Source organism: Quercus lobata, unplaced genomic scaffold, assembly GCF_001633185.2.
Source record: "Quercus lobata isolate SW786 unplaced genomic scaffold, ValleyOak3.0 Primary Assembly Scq3eQI_181, whole genome shotgun sequence".
In the NCBI taxonomy this organism is placed as follows: Eukaryota; Viridiplantae; Streptophyta; class Magnoliopsida; order Fagales; family Fagaceae; genus Quercus; species Quercus lobata.
The window spans coordinates 25,274-36,455 of NW_022154764.1; the positions used below are offsets into that span (position 1 = coordinate 25,274).

Sequence of the window (11,182 nt, forward strand, 5' to 3'; positions counted from 1 at the left end):
AAAATGGACTGAATAGGAATACATTGGACTGAATGGTCCGAATAGGACTAAAGTGGATCAAAGTGGACAGAATGGACCAAATAGAACCGAAATAGACAGAATGGACCGAATAGGATTAAAGTGGACCGAAAAGGACCGAGGTAGACATAAAAGGACTAATGTGGACTAAATAGAGCCAATGTGGACTGAATGGACCGAATTGGACTAAAAATAACTTTAGTGGATAAAATGGACTAAATGGGATCGAATTAGACTAAATTGGACCGAAGAGGATAGAATAGACCGAATAGAACCAAAGTGGACTGAATAAGACTTTTGAATATTTATCTTTTTTATTGCATTTTAGGGCTCATAATTTTAATTTCTAATGTCTATTTTAGATTTTTTTTTTTTGGTATTTTTTAACTCAAAACTAAAGAGTTTAGCCCAAATATAATAATTTTTCATATTTTTCAACCCAAAAATTAAGAAATAAATGAATTTTTGAGCTAAACTTGAAAAGAAAACCCGCAAAAAAAAAAAAAAAAAAAAATCAGTTTAAGGCCAATTAATCTAAAATGGACTGAAAGGGGATCGAAATTGACTGAGTGGATTGAATTGAACAGAGTGGACCAAATTGGACTAAAGTAGGCCTAATTGAAAATAAAATCAAACTTAGCATAACCACAGATACCAAAAAAAAAAATCTCAATCTTAATGGATCAAAATGAAAATAATCCTAAATTTTAAATGTCAAAAATATAATTTAGTTAAAAAAAATATTTGACGGATCATACTAATAAAAAATAGACGTATTTTTTTAAGTAATTAACAATTATTCAAATTTGGCAAAAAAATCATTATTTGATTATAATTGTTAAATTGATCTAAACCTGATCGAACGAGTCATTCTAAGCTCAAAGTGAGATTAAACCCTCTGGGTTTTTTAGCCAAGCCGTAATTTTCCTTTCCTTTACTTTTTTTAAAGGAAAGAATTCCATTATATCATAATACAACCTTTAGAATATATTCTAGCAGAGTGCATTCCAATACAATTTTTTGGAAAATATTTTCCAGAATATCTTCTCTTCTTCTTCTTTTGAGGAACATTTCCAACTATATGTGGACCACTCACATTGTCCGCTTCACTCAAACAGAGGCGATGACACATTTGGGTTTCCTGGTCCATACCCTATCCTATGGTCTATTCTGCCAAAAGCTGAGATCCTTCCTACCTAAAACCTTTTCAAACTGAGTTCAGAATTAATGTCAAAAAGAGTACAATTCGTGCAATCCACGTCAACGCTACTGTGTCAAAGCCACATAGGAGGGCTCATATCCACCGCTTCAACTTCGTAGGTTTTTGCAAAGCTAATAATAATAATAATATAATAATGCCCTTAAAAAGCTACGCCATTGATTAGTTTAAAAACAAACCCTATGTCATCAAGCTTAATCTGTCAGGGACAATGTGGTCCTCACCCCCCGTTACATAGTCAGCAAACTTTTTAATTTTGTGGCAATCGAGTAATGTTTAAAAAAAAAAAGAGTAAAAAATTTTCACTAACCTATTTTTTAACAAATTTTAAGGTGAAAGAAAGTTACTATTTTTTTCACTAACCTACATAATTATACAAAAGTTTCTAATTCAAGATCTAATAAATCTCATGAAATTTAAAGTATCGTTAGGTGGATTCGCTTATATTATTTTCATGGCTTTTTGCCGATAAGTATTCTAGTGCACTTTTTAAAGAAGTTTTAAAAGGATTTCATCTGCACTGAAAAATAACTGAAACTTATAAAAGTATGAACTTATAAATTGAAAATGATTTTAACTCCTTATAAAAAAATCAATCAATTGCATTAAAAATTCTAACTTGGGTGGATTAAAAAAAAAAAAATTCTAGCTTGGGTTGTACAATGGAACTCTTTAACATGACCTCATAATTCGGTACAAATCATAAGAGACCAAGTCAGGGGAAAAAATTGTAAAATTATTTAGTTCACTTAGATTTATGGTATGCTTCCATAAAAAAGATTTATGGTACGCTGTAGATTTATTTATAGGCACACCGCACACACAGGTGTTCCATTTTTTGTTCATTGCAACAACTGGGTCCCAGACCCATGAGGAAAAGATAGCCGTTGGGAGGAGCGGCAGGGCAATAAAAGAGCTGGGATTATACCCATGAAACTCGGTCAAAAAACATAATAATAATAACAGTTATAGGGATGGGAAATAAGAAAAACTAGCCGTTAAGCTTTGTAAAGCAAGAGAGCCTCCTAACCTTAATGCATTTAGCACCCACCCCACCTGACATTTTGTCTCGGGTTTTCCTCTCTCCCAATGCAAGATTCCCTCTCTCTCTCTCTCTCTCTGTGAGCTTCACGTGCACATTCAGAGAAGAGAAACCCCACCCTTCAGTTCACACTACAAAACCCTCTTCCAACTGATCTTTGTTTCTGTTTCATTCACACCTCTTTCATAGTAGCGAAAACTCAGATTCTTTTTTTGTTTTTTGTTTTTTGTTTTGTTTTCAAACTCTGCTACAGTATTTCTTAGTGGCTATGGCTAACCAAGCTTTACTTTTGAACAATTTTTACAAATACCCTTTTCAGATTCTTGAGTTTCTGATGAAAAGGAGGGCGGGTTGGCATTGTTGTATTTCACTCAATAAGAAAGAGAAGTGGAAGGTTCAGTCTAAAATCCATGATCCTTTTCATTTCTTGGGGTTTTTGAAAGATCTCTTCCTTTGCTCCCACTTTTTGTTGCTTTTTTTGCTACCAGTATGTTTCACTAAGCCTGTTTCAAGCGAGATTTGGGATGGGGTAGTTGTCACACAAGCTGACTATGAAGCACTTCAAGCATTCAAGCATGAATTAGATGACCCCAGAGGGTTCTTAAGGAGCTGGAATGATAGTGGCTATGGAGCTTGTTCAGGTGGTTGGACTGGAATTAAGTGTGCACAAGGACAGGTTATTGTACTCCAGCTTCCATGGAGAGGACTTGGAGGCCGAATCACTGAAAAGATTGGCCAATTTCAGGCTCTTCGAAAGCTTAGCCTCCATGACAATGTTATTGAAGGTTCAATCCCTTCCTCATTGGGGCTTCTCCCAAGTCTCAGAGGAGTTCAGCTATTCAACAATAGGCTTTCAGGTTCAATCCCTCCTTCATTAGGTTCATGTCCTTTGCTCCAAACACTTGATATTAGTAACAATTTACTCACTGGGACAATCCCAGATAGTCTTGCAAACTCTACCAAACTTTATAGGCTTAATCTAAGCCTCAATTCGTTTTCGGGTTCAATCCCTGTTAGCCTCACTCGCTCTCCTTCCCTTATGTACCTTGCTCTCCAACACAATAACCTCTCTGGCTCTATCCCAAACTCGTGGGGTGGAGCACTAGAAAAGAACAACTTTCAACTTAGGTCATTGGCCGTTGATCATAACTTCTTCTCTGGAAGCATTCCAGCTTCTTTAGGCACATTAAGTGAGCTTGAAGAGATTTCGCTTAGTAATAACCAGATTATTGGATCAATCCCAGTTGAAATAGGGAGGCTTTCTAGGCTAAGAACATTGGATATCTCTAATAATGCCATAAATGGAAGCATGCCTGCCAGTGTCTCTAATCTATCCTCACTTGTTCTTTTGAATCTTGAGAGCAACAACCTTGATAACCAAATCCCACAAGATCTTGACAGATTACATAAACTTTCTGTTCTAAATTTGAGGAGAAACCAATTTAGGGGTAGCATTCCCACTACTTTTGGCAACATTTCCACTCTTACACAACTAGATTTATCCTTCAATAATCTTAGTGGAGAAATCCCAGCTTCCCTTGCTGATCTAAGAAACCTTGTTTCTTTCAATGTTTCTTACAATAATCTCTCTGGTCCTGTTCCCACTGCTCTCTCTCAGAAATTTAATGCAAGCTCTTTTGTGGGGAACGTTCAGCTATGTGGGTTTAGTGGTTCAATTTCATGTCCTTCCCAAGCACCCCCATCTCCAAAGGGATCAAATGCCCATCACCGCAATCTAGGTACCAAAGACATAATTCTCATAGCAGCTGGAGCCCTCGTCATTGTTCTGCTCGTTCTTTGTGTCATATTGATCTGCTGCTTGATGAGGAAAAGAGCAGCATCAAAAGCAAAGAATGGTCAGGCCACAGAAAGAGCCGGTGCTGCAAGGGCTGAAAAGGGGGTCCCACCTGTTGGGGGTGAAGTAGAAGCAGGCGGAGAGGCAGGGGGGAAACTAGTCCATTTTGATGGACCAATGGTTTTTACAGCAGATGATCTTTTATGTGCTACCGCAGAGATAATGGGGAAGAGTACTTATGGAACTGTCTATAAGGCCACATTGGAGGATGGGAGTGAAGTTGCTGTGAAGAGATTGAGAGAGAAAATAACTAAAAGTCAGAGAGAATTTGAAGCTGAGGTTAATGTTCTTGGGAAAATCAGGCACCCAAATCTATTGGCACTCAGGGCTTATTACTTGGGACCCAAAGGAGAAAAGCTTCTTGTTTTTGATTACATGCGTAAAGGGAGTCTTGCAACATTCCTCCATGGTAAGTCTTGCAGCTTCATATTCTAAATTTGCAATGATCAGCTAATAATTGTCTACTAGTTTTGATTCCTTTAGAAAAACTTAAATGTCCTCATTATAATTTGTTCCATTTGGTTGCAGCTCGTGGTCCTGATACACCCATTGATTGGCCAAAAAGGATGAAAATAGCGCAGGGCATGACTCGCGGCCTATTCTACCTTCACACACATGAGAACATCATACATGGGAACCTCACATCCACCAATGTCCTGCTTGATGAGCACACCAATGCCAAAATTGCAGACTTTGGCCTCTCTCGGCTAATGACAGCTGCTGCTAATTCTAATGTGATTGCTACTGCAGGAGCATTAGGCTATCGAGCACCTGAGCTTTCAAAGCTCAAGAAAGCCAACACGAAAACTGATGTATACAGTCTTGGGGTTATCATATTGGAGCTCCTAACAGGAAAGTCTCCTGGTGAGGCATTGAATGGTGTGGATTTGCCTCAGTGGGTTGCCTCTATTGTAAAAGAGGAGTGGACAAATGAAGTTTTCGATTTAGAGTTGATGAGGGATGCATCTACAATTGGTGATGAGTTGCTAAACACATTAAAACTGGCTTTGCATTGTGTTGATCCTTCCCCGTCAGCTCGACCGGAAGTTCAGCAGGTTCTCCAGCAACTAGAAGAGATTAGACCCGAGGTAGCTTCCAGTTCAGGTGACGATGGAGCTGGAGTCCCTTCAACAAGCGAGTAGAAAGGGATTTCCCGATGTGGGTTTTATATTTTTGTGGCAGAGATATTTAGGAAGACAACTAGTAGTCCATGATTCTTTCATTCTTGAACATTCATTAGTTTTGTCTAGTAATTTGCGTTAGAGTCTGTAAATAGAGTTTGTTTTAATTTATTAAATGGCTACTTTTGCCATGTCCATTGTGATTTGATAAAATCTTGCAAACTTCCAACTCACCCTAATTTGCCGAGTCCATCTTTCTTTCTTTTTTCTCTTAAAAAGAAAATAATAATTAAAAATTCGATAGCGTCTATCTTGAGTTATGAATCGAAGTTTTGATGTTTGAGCAAAGAGATGATTAATGCTAGGATCACAATGTTTGTCACAATTGATTCAACAAGTCAGCTTAGGTCAGAGCTAAATGATGAAAACAAGTTGTAAAAAATAAAAATAATTTGTTCTATTGAATACATCACCTTGTGAAAAAGAAATACATGGTGAAAGAGTAATACTTGTTAGTACCACAACATTTTACACAATTTTTGCTACAATTCGCCACGTGGATAAGTTGAGTGGTGGGAGAAAAAATAGTAAGTCTATGTGAGTTCAAATCTTTACCCCTCACCAAAAGGAATCTTGGTCATTAGAAATGATAATGGAGGATCTGGACAACTACACCAACCCAAAAAGGATATGAAGCAACAACTCAACTTTAGAAGCTTGTTGAAAATTCCAATTACTGTACATACAAAAATTACAGAAAAGAGTACAAAGGAATGTCTGAAAACAAAAAATTTAACAGCCAACAACTTCAGCTGCCATCTTTCACATATGCGTTGGTTTCTTCTGCAAGTGTCTCCCACACGTTTGCCATCTTCTCCGCATATCCCGCCTGTAAACAGGCATAGATTATTATCAGAACCAAAAATTGCTCTTATTAAATGTTATACGTAGCATTATTATCGTCCAGGAAGACATTGCCAATGTAAAAAGAAGGTACCTGATTTACAACAAATCCTCTCAACATGCTCATGAAGTCATCATGCCTCTCCTTGTCATGCCTTTCAAGCTCACTCCTGATATTTTCCTGCATATAACTCACCATTAATAATACTAACACATCTACGCATAGTCTCTCCATGGAAAACAGTTTGCTCTCAAATGTAAATGTTCCTCAACAAATGCCAAAATCAGTTCAAATTATAAGAAACATGACAACCACAGTGCACATAAAACAAAACAGAACCAGACATTGTCACTTTACCAAACAAGCTTTTGAAGGTTAAATGCATTAGAAAGATGAAAACAATAAAATAAACTGATTGTATTAGACATATACAAGTGGCAGACTATAAATCTGTTGACAATCCCAAAACAGCAACAAATAAAACAGCTCCATTCTGAACTTGGTTCAAACAAAAACTAGTTATTTATTTATTTTTACAAAAGAAAGATAATTAACATTAGTCAACAGAGCATCATGATCGAACTGATGCCAATCTTCCAAAGCAAATTATAATTTAAAATCCTACATCACAAGGTATGTTGCCACAAGCTCTCACTCAATGTGCAGAATACAGAAACAGACACAGCTACACAAGCGAATATCTTTTAAGCACAATAATTGAAGCCTTAAGTATCCACTCCTCCACACCTCCCCCCCCCCCCCCCCCTTTCTTTTCTCTCTTCTTCCCTCCAAAAAAAATGAGGCTAAATATAAAACATGAAGGCAGCTGGAATCTAAACAGCTAGATCATTTTTGGATGGGGAAGTGTTCCTTTCAATAGTGCAAAAGATAGAGCTCCACACCGTGTGAGATATGGAATCTCCTAGAGTATCTAGAAAGAGAAAATAGCCACTTTCAGGGTCATTTTAATAAGTAAGGATCACAATATTCTCTTCTCATCTGATCTTGAAGTACATGCTTAAAGTGAAGTTTAAAGCTTGTATTTTCGGTGAACTAGTCTCAACTATTGATGTGGTCCATGTGGAGGCTTACCATTAGTATACCAATCTCTATGGCTAAAATTTTATCATATCAAATCTATAAATATCTTTATATAAATTTAATTCTCCCTCCTTCCCTCCAATCATTGAGCTTTGCCAAAGCCAAGTTTTTTTTAGGTAAGAATAATTTAATTCATGTGAAAAATAAAAGAAGAAGCCTAAAAAATACAACAAAAAGAATTATCTACATAAAGGTAATGACTCTATGAATGAAACAATGGAATCACTATCCATAAAGCCATGGTATAAACAAATTTAACAGCTACATGCATGCTTTAAGACATAATTGATATTTTTTGATAAATTGATATTATGACTATTAAGTGGGAAGATGCAGTAAAACTAAAAATGATATTAAGGACCAATTCATTATGGCTAAGCTAACATTATGCTCTCAACAATATTCATATGCAAGAATCTGGTCCCATATGGATGGGAGCTATATTGCATCTTAATTTTTAGCAATAGGCAAAAGAGCAAAGAGAAAATGATATTATCAACTAAAATCATTATTCCACATTGGATGCACATAATACATTACAGATCATTGAAAATAATAAAAATTGTTTCTAAAGCTGGCTATTTACCATCAAAACCATAGAGCCTAAGTTTCAGTTGCCTTAGCAAAAAAAACCAGTAAGGTTACCTTGATCCGTTCATATTCTCTCTCAGCGCAAATTTTAGCATCTTCAGTAGCCCTGACAGTTTCTTTCAACTCTTCTATTCTGCGCAACCTGGACCTGTCTCCACCAAATATTTTTGCTGAAGCAGCTTCAAGCTTCTCAATCTTTAAATGTAAGGAAGCTAAATCTGACGAAAGCGTCTGGACTGTTAGTAAAGCGCTTGATCGGTCAGAAAATGCATTGTTCACAGCTAGCATTATCCCTAGATATTCATGGAGTTTCTCCTGCAATATAATGGAACAATATGGTATGTGCAGCAATGAAAAGATTTTCCTTATGAAGGACAGTGGACCAGAAATATTCTATCAATTCACTACAACCCATCAACATAATTAAGAAAGTTTCCTAGTAATACTAAGGAGAGAGTTTTCAAGAAATCTTTCAATATTTGTGTTTATTATGGATCACCTAGATTATAAAGTTTGAATTTGAATGTATAGCAATAACTCTTGTTAGTTACCAAATGTTTTACTGTCTGCCCATTTAACTCCCGGTACAATCTACTTGATTTAACAGCAGCAGTCGCAACATTTTTCATGTCACCAGCTCGTTCTCTTTGAGAGTCAAACACTGCTTCCTCCGTCTCAAACTTGGTCAGCTTAACAAACGCCAATCCCAATTCCCCCATTGTCTCTCCCATGTCTTGCTGAGCTTTTACAAGCGATTCAGCCTGCAAAGACAATCATTCATACCAAACATTCACTACCAAAAACCAAGAAACCACCAAAGTAAATACACCTTTAAATAACCCACTAATTGTCTATTGCGCTTTTACATATAAGTTTATTGTCAAATCCGCCATTCAGAAATAGTTTTCACTTTAAAAGGACATTGTTTCATTGTAGCCTAAAACTCATCCCACTTGTCACATTCCATATGGAGGAATAAAAATCTTCTGTTCTAAGCGTTTCACTTATGCTCCACCAATCGCAGCCTGCCACGTCCATTTTTTTCCCCAATAAAGAAACCAAAATTTAAAATGGAAAAAATATGACATATGGCATGCCGGAGTTGGTCGAGTATAAAGTGGGACAAAAGATTTTGATCCTCACCATCATTCTATCTTAAAAATACACAACACACCAATTCATTTTTACACAAAACATTCATAGAAACCAAACTTATATTGTTCAAGTGCCAAACTTTACAATGCACCAATTCTTCTCAAGTCACATTCCAAATGAAGCAACATATTATCACCATAAATTCCTATCCAAACACACACACACAACATACAAATTCATTTCGCACGTCACCTTTATTCATATTAAACCCCTATTGTTCAAGTCCCAAACTTTACAATGCCTAATCTATTATTCATTCATTTCTCTTTCAAAATGCAACCATGCAAGTACCAAATTCTAATATCTTTACACATAAACTACAAAGCACATAAACAATAACCTGTTGAGACACATTGCTAAGTTCTTGCTCAAACTCCATCAACTTCTCCTTCTTCTCCAAGAACCACTTATCCTCCTCCACCACCACCGGCTTCACGCTGCCCCAATCATTCGACACCGCCTGCTTCAACTCCCTAAACATCCTCAACAAATCCCTCCCGCCTTTTGCCGGCTGCGCCACCTCATTCACATCAATCGCATCCTCACCAAGCAACTGCCTCGGCAGCCTCGCCGCGCCGTCGATCACCCTCGAAGCCACGTCGACACTCTTCGGCAGCGGTAACTTCCCCTTCGCCTCCAAAAAAACCCTCAACTCCTCGCTCCGCCGAATCACCGGGTGCGCCGCCAATCTCCGGAGGTACTTCTCCAACGAAACCCTCCTCTGCTCCACGAACTCCTGCTTCGCCATCACCTGACTCTCCACCACGCTCTTGTCCGGCCGGAGAGGGATGAAGAACCCCCGGTACGACTCCGACAACCGATCCGATAACGTAACCACATCCTTGAACCGCCTCCGAACACTGAATTCGGATCCGGATCCGCCGAATTCGGGTAAATTCGTCCTCGTCGTAATCAAATACGTGTAGTACGTGGTCCCACCGGGAACCAAAGAATTGGACAGCTCCTGCTCCTTTTGAGGATCCGAAACCGAGATTTGGAGGTAATCGGAGCTCCGAGGGTTTGAATTGGAGGAGGAAAACAAGGGGATTTGATCGTGGCCGTTGGATGAAGAATCGAAGGAAGTGAAGATCGCTTCGGCGTAGGAAGGAGGGTCGAGAAAAGCGTTGAAGGAAGCGTGAGAGCTCAAGATAGAGTTAGAGTTAGGGTTTTGAGGGTCCATGAAGGACGATGAGGACGAGAGCAGCGGATCATCGTGATTGAGTACTAGTTTAGCACCGGAGTGAGATTGACCGTTGGATGAATCGTCAAGAACTAGAGATTCCATTTCTTCTCGAGATTCATGCAGGTTAGTTTCTTCTATGCACATCATTTTAGCAAAAAAAGAAAGTAAATTTTTTGAAATCGATTTTTTCTTTTTTTTTTTCTTTTTTTGGTTTTAGTGTGGAGGATTGGGTTTAAGACTCATTTTTTTGGTTGAGAGTGAAGAAGAAGGAAGACTTGGGAGTGTATTGTACGGTAAGCGAGGGAGTGAGTTTTGGGGTGGAGACTCGGCTGAGTCAACTCGGGGGGTTTTGGAGTGAGGTAAGAGGGAGTGGAGTGAAGTTTCTAAGTTGGGAATCTATTTTTGGTCAAGATGATGGTAATGCCGCCACGCAAGGTGGTGACATGCGTGTTTATGATTGTTCGCGGAGAAAACGTTGCTTCAAACGACAGATTTGGAGCTATAACCCAAGCCCGATTGGGACTAGTAATTAGATGTAAGAGCACTAGCTTACACTTTCTATAATCTTTGCGTATTATCAATAAATTAGGAAATTGGATTTTAGTATATCATTATATTTTATTAGCTAAAAAAAAGGGGATGTTTATTGTTTATTCCATATTTGTTATGTGTGTCTAATGTCCATTATTTATAACTCTAGTCTACAACTACAACAGTTAGACCCTTTTGTAGTTGTACTCTGATTAAATAATGTATTATAAACCTAGTTTAAAAAATCAATATTACTATTTTTGTGTGTGTTCTAATAAGTATTACAATATCACATTAGTAGGTCTATAATACTGTTTATTTACAAAAATGCTACAGTACTGTATAAAAAAAAATCTCTCTCTCTCTCTCTCTCTCTCTCTCTCAACTAGAAAAGGCGAAGGAAGAAGAAGGAGGAATCAACCCAAAACAAACTAACTCAAACAAATCTGAAAATTCATCACA

At 37.7% G+C, this 11,182-nt stretch overlaps 2 protein-coding genes across 2 annotated transcripts; one reads left to right on the forward strand and one right to left on the reverse strand.

Moving 5' to 3' along the window:
• Positions 1–2,296: 2,296 nt before the first annotated feature.
• Positions 2,297–5,468, forward strand: LOC115973289 (probably inactive leucine-rich repeat receptor-like protein kinase IMK2). The gene is made up of 2 exons (XM_031093544.1): positions 2,297–4,543; positions 4,663–5,468. The coding sequence occupies exons 1-2, from the start codon at positions 2,548–2,550 to the stop codon at positions 5,274–5,276; spliced, it is 2,610 nt and encodes an 869-aa protein (XP_030949404.1). The 5' UTR covers positions 2,297–2,547; the 3' UTR covers positions 5,277–5,468.
• Positions 5,469–5,873: 405 nt separating this feature from the next.
• LOC115973294 (sorting nexin 2A-like) lies at positions 5,874–10,678 on the reverse strand. Its single transcript, XM_031093548.1, has 5 exons — positions 9,347–10,678; positions 8,403–8,612; positions 7,906–8,166; positions 6,253–6,339; positions 5,874–6,144 (listed from the first exon to the last, which is right to left on the reverse strand). Exons 1-5 carry the CDS (start codon positions 10,334–10,336, stop codon positions 6,064–6,066), a joined length of 1,629 nt encoding a protein of 542 aa, XP_030949408.1. The 5' UTR covers positions 10,337–10,678; the 3' UTR covers positions 5,874–6,063.
• Between the last annotated feature and the right edge of the window lie 504 nt (positions 10,679–11,182).

Excerpts from the sequence above, each read along its gene's own strand:
- LOC115973289 (XM_031093544.1), top strand. The coding sequence starts at position 2,548 with ATGGCTAACCAAGCTTTACTTTTGAACAATTTTTACAAATACCCTTTT. Across the intron at positions 4,544-4,662 it reads TCTTGCAACATTCCTCCATG|CTCGTGGTCCTGATACACCC; the intron begins GTAAGTCTTGCA and ends ATTTGGTTGCAG.
- LOC115973294 (XM_031093548.1), bottom strand. The coding sequence starts at position 10,336 with ATGATGTGCATAGAAGAAACTAACCTGCATGAATCTCGAGAAGAAATG. Across the intron at positions 6,340-7,905 it reads GAGAATATGAACGGATCAAG|GAAAATATCAGGAGTGAGCT; the intron begins GTAACCTTACTG and ends AGTTATATGCAG. Across the intron at positions 6,145-6,252 it reads GAGGATTTGTTGTAAATCAG|GCGGGATATGCGGAGAAGAT; the intron begins GTACCTTCTTTT and ends GCCTGTTTACAG.